General features: G+C 42.4%; 1 protein-coding gene across 2 annotated transcripts; it reads right to left on the minus strand.

Annotated features, from left to right (window-relative positions):
- Positions 1–132: 132 nt before the first annotated feature.
- myo1ca (myosin Ic, paralog a) lies at positions 133–12,298 on the minus strand. 2 transcript variants are annotated; one of them, XM_047606194.1, is made up of 33 exons: positions 12,088–12,298; positions 11,484–11,897; positions 8,983–9,141; positions 8,767–8,882; positions 8,213–8,411; positions 7,975–8,055; positions 7,690–7,869; positions 7,512–7,610; positions 7,150–7,263; positions 6,983–7,054; positions 6,753–6,872; positions 6,583–6,665; positions 5,901–6,006; positions 5,729–5,809; positions 5,552–5,643; positions 5,378–5,472; positions 5,197–5,243; positions 4,978–5,058; positions 4,642–4,747; positions 4,291–4,408; positions 4,097–4,210; positions 3,860–3,936; positions 3,324–3,392; positions 2,943–3,027; positions 2,678–2,837; positions 2,493–2,576; positions 2,309–2,402; positions 2,149–2,204; positions 1,926–2,061; positions 1,068–1,138; positions 892–989; positions 693–792; positions 133–570 (listed from the first exon to the last, which is right to left on the minus strand). In XM_047606194.1, exons 2-33 carry the CDS (start codon positions 11,499–11,501, stop codon positions 544–546), a joined length of 3,138 nt encoding a protein of 1,045 aa, XP_047462150.1. In that variant the 5' UTR covers positions 11,502–11,897; positions 12,088–12,298; the 3' UTR covers positions 133–543. The 2 variants fall into 2 exon arrangements, with proteins under 2 accessions (XP_047462150.1, XP_047462151.1); XM_047606195.1 differs by lacking the exons at positions 11,484–11,897; positions 12,088–12,298 and adding an exon at positions 9,773–10,316.
- Between the last annotated feature and the right edge of the window lie 5,166 nt (positions 12,299–17,464).

Below are 17,464 nucleotides of genomic sequence, written 5' to 3' on the forward strand. Positions count from 1 at the left end.
CTGAATAGTTAAGGGCTTTCTTGGGTATTTCCTGAGGTTTCTGTTTTGACTCTAACTGTAAGTTAGAAATAAGCTGCCAGAGCAGAGCTTCCCAACACCCTGTTATTCCCCCACGCCCTCAAACTACTGGACTTTCCAGAGATGTATTTGCTATTTATTGACATATTTATTAACATGCTATTTATTTTAAAGTGGTTTGTTTTAGATATACAGTGTTTTACAGAGGACATTTTATACTTGATAGATAAATATTGTTGTGTGTGTCAAACAATAAAGAAAAGAAAGCATGTGCAACAGTGACGACTTCATGTTCACAATTTTCTATCTTTTAAAAAAAAAATCCTTGGTTAGCAATAGCTGCTGCAACATTGAAGACATTCTTGTTATAACGATGATGTACAGTATATGAATCAGTATGCTTTGTATGCTGTGGTGTCATCCGGACGGCCGCACACTAACATGTAGCATTGAAAACTTCTGAGTGGAAATCCTCCAGTTAGGAGTTAAAAAAAGGGTTTCTGTTTATCGCGGGTTTGTTTTTCTTCATGTGGCGTTGATCCGAGGGGCAGTCTGAGGAGTGAAATCACATTGAACACAGTCAGCTGGCCCCAATGTGTTTGATACCAAAACATCCCTCCCTTCCTCCCTCCCCGCAGGCTCCCCACATGATATCAGAACAGCCGCTGACTCACCACTAGCAGATGTCCTCGTTTGCCTTTGGCCACCTTCAGCTCTGAACCCCTGACGAAATCAATTATTCCCTCTTTGCCTCGAGCCACAGCAAAGCGAATGCTGCGAGACACGGCCAGTGCAAAAAAAAAAAACAGAGAGGAGAATGAGCATGGGTTGGCACGACGACCGCTGCAGAGAAGCGCTCAGATGAAAGCTCACCTGCCCGGGCTGATGTTCACGTAGTCGGTCTTGCCGGCCATCACGGCTAGCTTGGTCACCACCTCGATCACATGGCTGCACTGCAGCACCGCGTCAGTCTGAGGGAGACACAGCTGGATTTAGAGGGGCTGCACAGCTGCGCACTTATAAACATGGACTGTTGTGTCTCACTGTACCTTCTGTTTGTTATCCTCGCAGGGCATGTGCAGGACAAACATCCCATCACTGAGAGAGCTCACAGAGATACCTGTATTAAGAGAAAACTTGAACTCACCAAACTAAAAAACGCAGTCACAGTGAGATAACTCATGATGCTTCAGTTTAGGTTTAATGTCTACAACAATATAACAACCATTCTGCCTGTCTTTACTGACATCTAAACCACCTCCATCTCCTTATCTGGTTTCTTTATGAATATTTGTCCTCGCTAGGAAAAGAAAAGAAGGTTCTGTCATTTTTTCTGTCACTGGTGCAGCTTTAGATACAGACACCAGCTGGTTGCCATGGATAGATGCCAGAGTGGGCAGAAAAGATCCAACAATTCAGGTATGACTGATGAAGGTCAAATAGTAACAACTGAAATAAACCCTCCCTCTTCCATATCCTACCACCCCTAACACTGTCTAATCTAAAAAAAAAAAGAAAAGAAAAAACAGCCAAGTAAAGTTAATGTAACATGGTGAATTACAGCTAAAATGTTCAGTTTAAGTAATATTTAATCAATAATACTTGAATATCTACTTGAATATATAGCACAACTAACATAACGTTTTTGATTTTGTTTAATTGCTTTCATTTAGTGTAAGCAACCATTAACTTCAAATATAATGATGCCCAGTTACACTTCACAGATTCACTTCATTATATCAAACAAATGCTACACCTCACATTCACACCAAGGGCTAATTTAGACTCAGCAGCTAACCTGCTAACCTTCTCACTCTTCAAATAAACCATCCAAAGAAAGAAAGCCTAAAAATAAATATGTGATAATGAGCTAAAGGATGTCACTAAACATCAGGGCTGACTTTCACCTCTCAGAGCTGCGTAGTCGATCCTCTGCTTGATCTTGGTCCGGTCCACCAGCACGGCAAAGGCGTTGGTGAGCAGTAGCTGGCGAGGTCGAGGCTTGAATCCTCTTCTGTCGTACTTTGTGACAGCAACACCGTACTGAGGAGGAGATGGAGCCACGTTACCACAGGGCAGCATGTATCAGCTTCATGTGTGATAAGGAAACAAATCCCAGCTCAATCCCACCTGTACTTTCTCGCTGCCGAGAGTCTGGATGACTTTAAGACTGATTTGCTCACGTTCTGTATAAAGCAAGCAAAAGAAAGCCACCGTGAGTATCGTATGTTTGCCATTGTGTCAGTGTCCTCAAAGTACGGGACTAATGAGTGCATGTATGAACGTGTACCAAGCCTGGAGTCCAGAAACAGCCTTCCAACACTCTGAGGGTAGCAATCTTTTTGGTCCTTGAAGATCTCACTGGCCACAACCTTCTGTGTCATCTAGCAAAATCAAGCAAGATGAAAAATGAGCAGGTTTATTCATCTTTAAAAGAAAATCTAAGGCAGCCGTTTCTTCTTCAGATAATGCACCTGTTTCTTCCATTCAGGCTGGACCCTCCTGCAGTACTTGCTGACCATGTTCCTCATATGTAGCCTTCGCAGGTATTCGGAGGCCTTTAAGGAGCAGAACATTCATTAATAATTCTAATTATTCATCACTGAAGTTGTTTGGTATTGTGTGTCAGTCAGTGGGACCACTCTCAATGCGTTTGTACCTCAACAAGGGAGGGAGGAGGTGTCGGCCAGCTTTTGTCCAAAACGCTCTTGGGCAGGTTTTTACGCAGGTTCTTGAGGAAGGACTGGCGCACGTGATCCAGGAAATACTCATTTTCAGGGCAGTACTGCTCGTGGCGGTAGATGAAGCCTTTTATGAGCCTGAAAAAAAAGGGATGAAACCAGGGAGGAAATGTATTACACATGCAGGAGGCACTGGCAAAGTCAGATGCAGAAACAGACCATAGCAAAGTGTCAGTGGAGCACCTGCGTATTAATTCAGCAGCCTGACGACGCCTCTTAGCTCTCCTGCGGGCCTTCATCCCTCGCCACTCAGACTGGATCACTATCACTATAAGCACACACACACACACACACATGCATCTTTTAACACCAGAACAACTTTAAAACTGTGTCCCAAAGTTAGAATGGCATAGTTTAGAGAGATACAAAGTCTGCTTAAACCCAACTAGAAATGGAAACGTGAAATAAGGCAGTTTTTGCACATGTACATTAAACATCAGCATACATGACAAGTATTAGCAGATTCAATTGCACAAAAAAAAGCTTTATGGATTTCTGTTGTAGAGAGTTTTATAGAGTGTTCTTTAAGGGAAGACCAGTGTCACCAGTGGGAGGTGCTCTGACCTGCGTGTCTGATGCGGTGGTACTTGGATCTCTCTCTGTAGCCTCTCCACGACGTCTGCAGGGTCAACGCTGGAACACAACGAAGAAAAGAGAGCAGAATTGGATCAATGTTTTTCCACTGAAAAAGGCAACAAGTTCTAGTGGGAAATGTCCCGCAAAATGATTATCTCAGCTTCCACTAATGTTGACTTTCTACTAAATTGTATCGTTAGCCTAACAGCATAATTGCCATAATTGTCATATTGTCAGATTTTGGAAAACAAGAAAAAAACACAAGTTTTAGCAAGCGCAGTGGTATTTTTTATTGAATTTGTAATGACTTAGGCAATTACGCTGTTAGGCTAACAATATACTGTATAACCTATAATGACTGACAACTGCAGTGAGAAGATGTTTAATTAAAACCTTTTAAAAAGGCTAAATCACCATCTCTCATCACACATTACAAATGTACTTCACAAAGGTTAATATTGGAGTCTTTCATTTCATTTCCAGTTGGGATTTCTATCATCTTCCACTCTATATTTTTTCCTTACCTATGTCAGGCTTTTTGGCTTCCAGAGCATCCTCAGTGGTGAAGAGTGTTTTTGGGAACCGGATGAAGATTTTTGATCTGCAGAAAGCAGATAAGAAAAAAGTGTGATACTCTGCTCATTTGATGGAAACAAAGCACACTGAAGTATCAATTATTCACACACACATTTAGTCAGACTGGACCCTGAACGTCTAACTGTAACGGCCTTGAAAAGCTGCATTTTAACTCAGCAAATTACCTGCCCAGTTTGTACTCTTCTGCTTTGTAGCCCAGGTGGTTGACCAGTGTCGAGACACCATCTACCAGTCTACCATGCCAGTTGGGCCACGTCTCAGGGCACAGGGGTTTGTACCTAAGAGGGCTTGTGTATAAGTATAAGGATGCACATAAATGGAATGAACAGCAGATGTGAGTCACTCAGAGACAAGTCACCTCTGCAGAAATGCTTCAAAGCGACGGCGATACGCAAAACCAGCTCTCCTGACCCTCAGGTTTTCCATCAGGCCCAGGTACTTCACCTGGTGTCTGACCAGAACTTCATCAAACCTTCCTGCAGGACAGGTACAATTATGGCAAATCATTCAAACCACATTCAATACAGTTACATTAATTATACAATAGATGTATGCAAAGGGTGAGCCAACACTTAAAATCCACCTAAAACTTTAGGATGCCTACTGCTAGTATCCTCACTTGAAAGAATAAACACGAAGAATGAATTCTTGCAATTCATCTTTACACTGCCCATAAATGTAAAAAAAACCACTTCCTCAATCTCTGTACCTGGCTGCTTGGCATCATTCGGTTTTATACAGCGCACGTAGGATGGCTCTTTAGACATGAGAATCTCCATCAGTTTCATCAGGCTGTTTTTAAACTGAGTGGCAGCCTACAGGACGAATCAAAGAACATAAAACTATGAGACATACTCCCTAGATGTGCATGTGTCCGTGCAGAGATTTGAAAGAGAAGAGAAGGAAAGAGAAGAGAATTGATACAATCATAAGATTCTTTCTTAAAACGATCCTTTAGATTTAAAAACACACCTAAAAATGAATATCTGAAGGAGAAGGAAAAGGATGAAAGATGCAGAGAGCAAAGGCCAGAATCACCTCTCACCATCTCTGGCCGTTTCTGATCTATTACTTCCTCTCTGCGGAAGCAGTGACTCATGATTTGGTTGTCTGACTGGCATATGACCTGAATAGAGACCAAACCACACAACCACATGTCAACACAACACGTCCCCGCTCCTTTTCATCAGTCGAGCAAGGCACACAGTGGTTTTTTTTAAAGGTCGCGGTGAGGAGCTACCTTGTCCATTGACATTAGTCTCACCTCTTTCAGGTTCCTGTTCAGCAAATCATTGTTCTTGTCTAGGAAACCTGAATGAAAACATAAACAATGCCTTTTGTCATTGAGGAATCACATTGTGAGTCATTGTGTTGCTTCCCTCAAATGCGCAAATGCGTGAATAGAAATGATCAGTTGATTGGCCTGAAACTAAATTACAGCTTACCACTGACATTGTAGTTGACCTCTCCAGCATAATGCAGCAGCCTGAACTCCTCTCTACTCATTGCCCTGCGAGTTTTTCCATTGGCCAGCTTGTGCCTGAATGACATGTACAGTACATAGAGATGATCTGACACGACGGGGCCAAAACCAGTGTTTATTATGAGATGATGCTTACGTGACAAAATGTGGATGGCTGCCAAGTGTGTCCTCTAGTTTCTCCAAAAAGGAGTCATCGCAAGTTTCTCCAGGCCTCAGACACTCCTCATTCTGACACACAATCACAGTGTTCAACTTAACGTACCCCAAACTGAAATTCAAACATGCCCAGTGAGTGAGTGGTTGCTGTACACACCAGGGTGGAGATGATGCCTTTGTGCTTCTCCTCTATCAGGTCGCAAATGATCTTGTTGTCAAAGTATTGCACTGTCTCCCACTAGGTTTACAGGATGACAGCATTTTGTCAAGGAATATACTGTATATCAAACAGTTGTCGATCGTGCTTCCCAGGCAACACACAAACTCACCGCAATTCCCTCCGTCTCGTACTCGTCTTGCTCAGATCTGAGGGTGAGCTCAATAAACAGCTGCTGGAGCTTCTCGTTGCAGTAGTTGATGCAGAACTGCTCGAAACTGTGGGAAAATGTGGAGGATATTGTAGAAAATTGATAATGAAGTCACTTGGATGAGGTTATAGTTCATTTTAGAGGTAGTAGAGATTATTAGTGGGAAATACTTTGGCTAATGGACTGTGCCGTGGAGCTGATTAACGTGAGAATGAACGAATATAACATATATATCTGTGAAGGTTCTCAGCTATAGGTCATGGTAATCCAAAAGTCGTTGAATAAAGGCAACTGGACTCTGAGAATTTCTGGAAGAAGTTTCGCAACTCATATGAGTAGCTTCTTCAGTTCTGAGAGACTAGAGGGAAGTTGAGGTTTAAATAAGAAAACTGAGTGAGTTAACCCATCATAAACGCTGGGTACTTACCCAGCGTTTATGATGGGTTTACTCACTCAGTAATATAGTGGAACCAGTTTCTGATGGGCAGCTTTCAGATGGGTTTTACCCACTGAGTTTTCCTATTAACTTCCCACTAGTCTCTCAGACTTGAGGAAGCTACTCAGATGAGTTGACGAAACTTCTTCAAGAAATTCTATGAGTCCAGTTGCCTTTATTCATCGCCTCCTGGAATATGACACATACCTGTTGCGCTGCAGGACCTCAAAGCCATAGATATCTAGAAGCCCTATGACTGAGGAGCCTTTGCTGCTGTGGTAGATTTCATCCTGTTTAACACAAAGTACACATCATCCAGTTAGTGGCATCTCCACAACATCATGGCGGTGGTGTGTCACAGAGATCTGCTGCTGCACCTTCAGAGCCAGTGACTGGTTGATCTTCTCCACCAGCCAGGTGAAGGTACGACTGTACACAGCCTTGGCTAATGCATCACGGGCAGACACTGCCTGCTCAAAATTTAGCGGGCTGATCATCTGTAGTGCACAAACACAACACACATAAAAACAAAACAAAATCATAAATCACAAAACTTCAACCTCAAGGGGCGAGGATGAAAAAAATTAAATACAAAACAGATAGTCACCTCCTCTCCTTTGGCTGTAAGTTTCTTGTGAGTGAGCGCCTCACTGAGGGCTGGGCCGTCAACACCCAGCAGCTGCAAAACAACAACACATATGTTCTCAGCAACACTGAAATGGGAGTGTTTGTGCACATTTGAACATTCAGTGAAGCTAGTGAGACTGTTCTGACCATAGCAAGGTGTGATATCTGGGTCTCAGTGGTGATACATGTTTCTCCTTCCTCCCCTTCCCCAAACTGGGCGTTCCCCAGGTGGAGAACGCTGGCGATGATATTCAGCAAATTCTGAGGTCAGACACAGAAAACAACAACTCACAGATGAACCGACTTCTTTGGAAAATATTTTCTGCAATAACAAGGCGTGCAATGTTTGGACAGTAGAAAAAGAACCCATTCCTATTTGTGGAACCATGCTAATGAGTCCACAGTCTAAACATTTACCTCACTTTAATGAGGTAATGTAGTGAATCAGAGAACAAAACAGCAGTGTTGTTTATGGTGAACTATCATACAACACTGTGACTGGAACTGACCTGCACTTCTTCCTTGGTGAAGCCAATGACAGTCAGGGCCTTCATCACAACTTTCCAATTATTCTTGTCATTAATGGAGCTCACTCTGGGACAGTTGCCCTGAATGACACAAGTGGAAAATTACAACTAATAGCATTCAGTAATTAAAAAATCCTTCACGAGACTGCACCGAAAATACCTTGACCAGGTAGCGGTAGTTCTGGGGGTTTCGTTCCAGGCCCAGCGTGTTGAGCAGGTCATCGTCCCCACCATCCAGGAGCTGGTAGAAGATGTGGAAGTTCCTCTCACCGTGGTTCTGGTGCACTACACGTGATTTCTCCAGCAGGTAGTTTAGGATGTGTCCACCCACTGGTGCCCCCTTAGAGGTGTTAGACAGAAACACAAGAGCGCACACTAGAGCTATTAAAGGTTTGTTTGTATGTTTTTAAATTCCAAATGTGTGCGTGGTGTAAGCAGAGTTTACCTTAAAGTCAAACTGGATATCCATGTATTTCCCAAAGCGGCTGGAGTTGTCATTCCTAAGTGTTTTGGCGTTTCCAAATGCCTGTACAGACGAAAGAAGACAATTAGTTCGAGGGCAGGAATTAAATTCACAACAATGCAGTAATAAAATCATACAATGGAGGCAAAGCATTTAAATCAGATAATGTTATGTAATGTGCACACTTGCTGTTCGGCTTGAGAGGCCAAAGGTGACATACCTCCAGAACAGGGTTAGACTGCAGGAGACGGTCACCGAGGGCAGCCATGCGATCGTTGGTGGGGCATGTGACCGCATAGTAGAGGAGGATCTTCTTGGAGGCCTCTGTTTTACCTGCTCCACTCTCACCTGATATGAGAATACACTGGTCCTTTCTCTCTGTCCGCATGGCCCGGTAAGTGTTGTCAGACAGGGCGTAGCTGAGGGAGAACACAATAGCACCAAATGATTGAAACATGTCGGTGGTGGAGTAAAATAACACAAACACCAGTGTACTTCTCAAATGAAGTTAATAGAAACTATTGGAACTATTATTATTGATTTGTTGAAACGTTTAAGTGAGCTGTTTGCATGCTTCTTATTATCCAATTAAAAGAACAGTGCTAAATTACATTTCCCTATAAATGGACAAATCTATAAAACAAATGAATGAGAGGACTTATTTGTGTTTAATAACTGAATATCTTTTTCAACTCCCACACTTTTCACAGTTGTCTGCTTTTTTTTCAGACTAAAGCACCAATGAAAAATGTCCAAGGACCCTTAGTGACTCACATGTGCGGCGATATCTCGTAGAAGCTGACCCCTCTGTAACGCTCCATCTGCTGCTTGGAGTAAATCTCCAGCTCTTTGTAAGGGTTCACCGACACCAACACTGAGCCAATGTATGTCTAAGCCAAAACATTTGGGGAACAGACACAGAGTTCATGTTATAACTCAACAGACTAACTGAATTGTTGTGCAACATGTGAGGAAAACTGGCACAATTACATAGATGAGGTTTTCTCTGAAGCGCCGCCTCAGGTTCTCTATGAAGGCCGCCTCGCTGTTGTAGTTTTCCAGCAAGACAAAGTCCTGCACCCCGCACCTGTCCCGAGCAGTAAGGGCACTCTCCATCACCAGCCGCACTCTTCCTTCAATATCCACTTCCTACAGAAAGAGAGACAAAAGGGGACTTTATCAACCTGGTATCATCGGGTAGGTGTAATTTCAGAGTATTGACCAGCAGGGGGCACCAAAGGTCCTTTCCCTCTTCATCTGATCCATGACACATTCACCCAGTTTTAAATTAATTAACCTCTGGGGCTCAAGATTACAGTAATTGCAAAACGGCATTTTACGTAATCGAATGCTTTTATGGAGACACACATGCAAAATTCAAGGATGCTTTCAAAATATCAAGGGCAAATGGCTCAAGAGTACTTGACCATAACAACTAAAACAGCACAGTAAGAACAGTTCCACAAGCCATGCCAGGATTAAACAATGAAGACATTTAAGGAATCCGAATGATAAATAAACAGGACAGACTTCTCTATTGTGTGAGAGAGGGATTGAGCATCATGGTGTATATACAGTACACACATTTCTATATCACCAGACGGGGTTTAATCAGTGCTGTTAGGAGAAAGTGTGTATATGTCAACAGCATGGTGCAGACAGCGAAGAATTATCAGTGAAAGTCTCAGGTATGTCCTAAGGTGAGAAATCACACACACACACAACATGCACAGACATGCACCAATGTAAAGAGACAGAAATGTCCTTAGTCAGTACTTACTGGTGATAGGTATCCAGATAAAGAGCTATACACCAGCTAAACCAACAGCACCACCTCTGCCTTCAGTGTCAAAGGCTCATTTATGAGAGAAGCCCTCCCGATTCGCATTCATAAAAACCACGCAGAGAGTGGAACAAAGGGGCTAGACTTCCACAGGACTTCTGTTTTTCTTGAACGCAATAGCCTCTCAAGGGTCTCATTTGGCTGGCTAATGCTGTTTAAAGGTCATTATCTCTGAACACTTGATGCAGGAAAATCCTTAAAAAACAAGAGGACAACAGTGGACGACAGCCAAGATGTGAGAGAAAAGGAAAGTCACCGGACACTTCCAGTGCAGCCCCTCCTCTCTGCTTCACCTTGGAGTATTGTCCTTCCACTTGCAGGTGGGCTTCCTACAGATAGTCATTATTGTTCCCAGTCAGATTTTCCAAAGGATACGCGTAAGGAATGTGAGGGTCAGATTTAGGACAGGCATTCACTGGATGCCACTTAATTTTTTTTCTGCATACCCGGTCCACATGAAGTCATGAATCCATGTGCAGAATAATAATGAGCAATGCAAATGTAATATGATCCTCATATTGATTTTAGTGTAGGGGATGTAATGAATGACTATCCTGCATATAGCTGCAGCTTATCACACACAGTGTCTTAGCTCCTTGTGTTCAGCATACACATCAACCCTCCTTGGAGGATGACATTGGTCAGCACGACCTGGTTATGAACTTGAACAGACTCATGTGGCCCGAAGCTTTCATTCCATCCTCCTCAGAGATGAGATATTTTTAGCCCATCCAGGATGTAGCTGCTGTGCTGACAGTACCTGTGCAGTGTCTACCTTCATCACGCCTGAAACGACTCTCTGCAGTCTTGAGTTTTGCTTTTTAACTTTCATTTTCTTTCATTTTCATTTTTTTCATTTTAAGCTTCATCCAAAACACTCCTTTGATTCCAAAGCACATAAACACTACCAGCGCTGGGGTTAGAGGTGATCTCAAAGGATGTGGAAACCGTTTTAATGAAGACACTGACTGAGATACGTCAAGAACTCTAGGTCTGGGATGGGGATTTAACCAGAATGCGGTGTAATCCCTGCAGCTTTGTTGTCAGAGAACTGACCTAAGGCCTGCTTGTTCGAGTGACGGCATCATCCTGTTGACAAAATCCCAGCAATGTTCAAGTGGTTAACGTGGGATTTGTCTCTGAGCAGCAGAGAGCTTCGGTGCATTCTGCAGGTTCATAGGTGCAGCTGCAGTGACAACCAGAGAGGAGGTTAACAGTGGGACTTGGCTCTAGGCCGTCGTGACTAAGCTCTGCTGGGCCGACTACATACAGATTGTCTTCCTTATAAGGCATGCCCCACCACTCTGTCCAGCGGCGAGCTGCTCTGGTACCACAGTGTGCTCCCTACCACTCATGAACCAGTAATGGATATGGTGGAAAATTACCAAATTTATCCTCTTTGGGCTGCTTCAGTTAAAGCTTTATACAAAAACCAAAATACACACTGACTCATAGGCAGGAAAGAGAATTCTCCAAGTGACTCATTGTTCTGTTTTGCTTTCCCCCTCTACACTGTCTCCATGGGTGAAGGAGTGAATGAGTTGATCTCCTGCTTCGCTGTGTTGAGTACAGACGATGCACAAACATAGTAAAAACACATTCAGTCAAGCATGAAATGCAACAAAGAGCATCATGGCACAGATCTTACCCTGCCTTGATACCTCATCCTGTCGCGTAGTTGCTGGAAGAAGGAAGAAGTGGTGGTCTCCCCTTTAGGGTAGTGCTCCTCCTCCTGGGTCAGACTGACTTCTCCACTGCACCTTCTTATCCACCTTTGACCACGGCCAGCACAATCAAGACAACTTATCTGCTCCCTCCTCAGTCACTTTCTCTCAGCCTTCGTCTCTATCCCCACGTCTTTCCTCCCTCTCGCCCAACTCCCCTGTGAGGACAAAGCACACACGTACTCACACCAAAACACTAACAGCTCCTCTTGTTTACACCATCAATTCATCTTGGCCGAGGCAGGTCAAAGCAGATGAACGCCTCTGCACGAGTCCTTCTCCTTCCCTCTAAACTATACTGCCCGAAACAAGAGCAGGAACTCCTCTCACACGTCACACTGAAAGACGAAAAAAAAAAGTCAAGGGAAAGTATGCTGCCGGCTAAAGAAGGGAAAAAAAGAGAGACAGAAAAACAGAGAGGGCTTGGAAAACTTTGCTCAGATCCCCAAACTACAAACATGTAATCAGCGTGCAGCAATTGAAAATGGCTAAAAAACAGATATCACATGATGAGATCTCAGTGCGTACTTTGTTTCTTTCCTCTCCTCCCTGTTCAGCTGGCTCCCTCCCTTTTCTCCCACAAGCTGAGACAGATTCACATGGGATGTGAGTTATGGAAGTGTTTCACCAGCAAGACTGCCTGGCTCTTGTGGCTGCCTTCCACTGTTGACGAAATATCTTACACCATCCCAGAAATATTACTCTGCGGCTGTATTCCTCTGAGGTGCCATATTCCCCGTCTGTTTGGTTTCCTTGGCAACAATCACAACGCAACGAATTAAATGGCGTTTATTTTACATATGTGCTGGGATGGGGGGGTGTCCGAACAGCACCCTCCTCTGGTTCGCTCTCCACATGTATGACCTCTCTCTCCACATCTTTTCTCTCACTCCGTCTCCACGCCCCACTCGCTCTCCCTGTGCCAGCATCATCAAATATCCAACACTGAGGAATCTGAATAATGCTACCCAGATGGAGCAGGCCTCTCTCTCTCTCTCTCTCTCTCTCTCTCTGACTGTCAGCAGTGCTTAAAAAGAGGAGAAAAAAATCTCATTTGCTGCACCCTCCATACCACTCTTACATATACATATACATATACATATACATATACATATACATATATATATACATATACATATACATATACATATACAGCAGAGAGCTAACGCGGGCTTATGCATTAAAATACTCATTAGCGTTTTTGAACCCCATTTGGTGCACTGTTTTTTAGTGTGAGCATTTTCCAGTGCACCCTTTGTTCGCTCACAATTTTTCATTTTTCTCTCTGAAAATAGGGCCCTAATGCCTCCTTTGTTAACTCAGTTCTCGTTTTCAATTCCCCCTCAATTGTATGCGTTCCCTTCACTCGCATCATCTAAAATGACCTGCAGGTTAGCTTTGTGTGGCGAGCAAACATCAAAAGAAGCTTGCACAATGAGCTGACAGTCGATCATAGATATTGGATACAGCTGAATGGAAGTTGAATGGAAGGTATTGTTGCGTTTCCCTATCAAATGCAAACAGTGCAATGAGGAAATGTTCCCTATAAGTGGACTGTAGATCATACTTCTTTTGGGAAATCTGATCTCAATGAGCGCATGCTTAATGTTGTGCCTGCTGATGACAGCAATTAAATGTGACTATGTTGAGTAAACATGGGACATACCTGAGTAATTTTTTTCAGGGTCACCCTGCGTCCTACCTGACCCGGGGGCTCACATGTGCTGCTCCAGACCACAGTTCCCTCATCGTACGTAACACATTATTACCAGGTTGTCTAAATAGCTATACAAAAGCCTCCAGCTCATCCGTGATGATTGGACCATCACTGGGAATTAGCCAGAGTGGTCATGTTTCTCCAATTTTAGCTTCTTTTCACTCTCTTTTTAATTATATTAAAGGCTAAGACCAGTCATCAGGCCTGTGTCTGTGCAGATCCCAGTCTGGGTTTTGAGGCATCCTCCCTTTCTTTTTTTGTTTTTAATAAGGTTATAGTTAGAGCTAGCTAGGTGACCGATGAGCCATCCCTTACCAGAGAGCACCTCTCTTCTTCCACCCTCTTGTTCACCGTCTAGGTTTTTAACTTTTTTTGATGGAGCTTGTAGTTAGTGTTGCTATAAATCTAAGCTGCTGGGGCACTTCCTAAATGGCACTGGGCATTAGGCCCCTTACATCCTCTCGAGGGCGTCTGTGCAACCATGTGCTACCACAGCATTAACTCGGTGTCTCCCCTTGCCATTGTCTTTTTGTGAGTGCCTCTGGCTGCATGCATCTCATCATCTGTGGTCCAGACCCCATCAACCTGCCCATAACTCTCCAGCTCTCTTCAGTTTTTGTACTATACATGCATAGGACTGAGCTCACATCCAAGACATAGCATGCACATCCATATGTGCGCATGCAAAACATAAGGTTACTCTCTGAACACATCTGGCTTTTCTTCTCTGCAAACATTACACATACAAGCATCAGGAACAACCGTCGCTCGCAGCAAACTCAAAAAGAAAATAAAGTCAGTTTTTTTCTTTAGAGTCTATCACATCACCTATGATGTGCTATTTTCCAGCTGAGTTGTTTTTCACTCATTGTTCCTATCTTTGTTTAGCCGTTCCTGTGAGTAGGATTTCCTTCCTAGCTGTTTCCTGATGTTCAGGATCTTCCTTCAGGACCACTGCCTCTAATCTGAACTATAGCTTTCTGAATCGTTGTTTTATCATCCATACACGTAAATCCTGGTTTTAAAAAGCCGATAACTCAATGTGTAATGTTTGGTAAACTCGCTAGTCTTGATTCAACTATGTCTGACAGGACTGATTTAAACTAATTTCCTCTTACAGACCACACCCACTCATTATCCACCTCAGCTGTTTGTAAACTAACTTTTGCTGAATTCAGCACCAAAACAATGTAATAATACATCCAGTTTTGTTAAAACTTCATTTAATTAAAGCGTCAATCAAGCATATTTGTCTTTTCTATCAACGATTTGTTGCAAACAACTTTCTGCCTGAGTTCAAGTTCATATAATCAGATTATACTCAAAGAGTAATACTGAACATCTGACATTACATGGAAGGGATCCAGAGATCCTCGCATAACTTTTGTGCCCTTGTGTGTTTGGATACTGTATTTTCTCATGTTATATATAAACCGTTATGCTTTTTTGATTTGATCGACGAACGGATCATGAAGTACGCTGACTTATTTGGGTGTGGTAGAAAATGTTTCTCTGCTTTGTTTGTTACAGTTCTCTCCTTCCGCTGCACACAAACACACAGAAACCGAATGTAACTGAACATGGGAATTAATCAGCATCAGACATACAGTATCTTTATATCACTAATCCAGCTCATCTGAATTTTATCAAGTAAACATTTGTCAAACATTTTTTTTCCTGACTTATCTTATAGTACAATGAGCTTTATTAAAACTTTATTAAACTACACATAATAAATATTTGAATATAGCACGAGCTAGCTTGTGTTTCACTGCCTTGCCATTGATTCTGTATCCTAACCATTATGCATTTGTGTTGAGTTCCTTCAGCACCCATCTGTTGACCTGGCTCTCACCTCGGCCGCCTCTCATCCCCCAGATCCCTGTTACACCAGAAAGGCTACTTAATAAATTGACCAAGGTGTAAAACAAAACCCCATGAATCAACAAGTTGGGCAAACATACCTATGCATGACTTAAAGGAATCCAGAAACATTAACACAAAGAGAAAGGAGTATGTGTGGTAATCCAGTGATTTATTCTGAAAGAAAAGTCAACATGAGGATTAATTTGAGTTCAGTAATTTGACTTCCCTTGCATGATCACTGGGACAAAAACAAGCATGAGTCTATCACCACGTCAACTCCCTGATGTTGTGAATTATAGAAAGTCTTAGGGCTCTGCCTAGTGGTAGTAATAACAATTGCACTCAACTGGCTCCTTTTTTCATTAAAGATGTGAATTGTTCATTTTAGTATACAGAAAACAAAACCTAACAAGTCTGATGAGAGGTCAACTTCTTGTCTCTATAACACCTAAGTTCATGAAAGGATCACTTTAAATCCACAGTCAGAATAGACTGATTTTCTTTGTAATTGTATGTTTGCTATCTAAGCATTTAACTTATTTAAGTGAATATTTTAAATATTTCTTCCAGGGCTGTTGAGCACATAATCTTTTATCAGTTTAATTAAGTACAAGCGTGACATGTATCTAAAACACTCAAATAGGACGCTCATGTATGTTGATAATATATGACAAGCAATGCATACAATTATGCCTACCTGGTCTCACACAGTTTTGGTTACTTGTGCAGCTGAAGTTGAAGCTCAGAGAAATCCATTGCAGGGATTACTTGCCTTCCACTGCAGCCTTGAATAAATGCACTTCCGCTGAAAACCTGAATCCAAACAGATACAACACAGCAAAGTACCAGACAAAAAGCTGAAGCCTTCATTGCAAAGACGGCTGAAGACTTGCGCTGGTAGTTTACAGCATATATATCCACTAGGAGGCAGCAGTGCTAAAGCTAACAGTCTGCCAATAGTAATCAGATATGATACTGGTGACTGATGCCAGCGTCTGTCAAAGGTGGAGAGGCTATAGTGAACAGCACTATGAACCTGTGTAGACCTGGATATGAGATGTGGTCACCTCCACTACAATACTATTTCTATTTAAGCGATATTTATTATTATTACAGTCCTATATCTGTCTAGCTCACCATCTTTATTTACTTGTACTTACAGGATCTGTTTGAGCTAGCTAGCAAAACTGGTAATGCTACTGTGAAATTCAAACATTTTTTAAACAAGGGGAATAGCAATAGCTTAATTCATTCTTTCAAGCAAGCTAAACTAAGGACAAGACATGGTTTGGGAAGGGGAGAGTCAATCATAATATTATGAAAGCAGATGGAGTTGAAATGAAGGACCAGTAAAACCCCTAAAATAGGTCCATATTTTTATTTTCATTTGATTTTTTTCCCCTTAAGTTTAGTTTGCTTAACTTAACTTAATTAACCTAAATTTTAGCACTGTGTTGTCCTGTCACTGTAACACATACACTTCCCCCTGAGATCAATTAAGTCTTATTTTATATTTTGTTATCTTTTAGTATATAATATATAAGCTGGACCCTATTTGTTCTGAATTGTTATGAACTTGGGAAGACGTGTCTGCCCCTTACCACTAGGAGGAGCTCACTGCAATGTCTGCCCATAGACTGTATAAAATATGGGCAACACATCTCCACCACTTGTTTCCATTGGTCAAATTGAGGCAAGAATTCCAGGGATACGGGCAGCGCCATCTTGTGAGTTTGGAGCCAGAGTCTGTGGAGTACTCTCTGAGAGTGGAGCCACATTATCGATGACCCACCCACACGTCTGCTAGACTCATTGTGTATTCGTTTGATTAATACTGCACTCTGCTCTACCTCCACCAGTGACAAACAAATGTCCAGTTATAGACTGCAATGATTTATTTTTTCCCGCTCCCATGGTTGTACAGGAACGTTGCATGGAGCAGTTGTCATGGTAACTGTCACCATGATGTCAAATCCTGTTGTCTGTAGTGTCAAATACCTAAAACTTATCCAAAAATGGTATGCATCAGCATGTTAACTACCTAAAATCACAGAAATCATCCATGGAAAAAATGTGTACTTTAGTGTTTTGGCCCATATCCCATCCACTAACATGGACGAGATGGAGCTTATGACCTGTACAGCAGTCAGTCACCAGGAGGCGCTCTACTCGCTTTGGCTTCACTTTAAAGGATTTGCCTTGACGTCCATCTTTATTTACAGTCTGTGTCTCCCAGTCAAAGCTTTGTTGGGTGGGTCTTTAATATTAATGGTGCGTTAGCTAGCTAAAAAACAAAACAAACAACAACAAAAAACTGTTAAC

Source organism: Mugil cephalus, chromosome 15, assembly GCF_022458985.1.
Source record: "Mugil cephalus isolate CIBA_MC_2020 chromosome 15, CIBA_Mcephalus_1.1, whole genome shotgun sequence".
NCBI classification, from domain to species: Eukaryota; Metazoa; Chordata; class Actinopteri; order Mugiliformes; family Mugilidae; genus Mugil; species Mugil cephalus.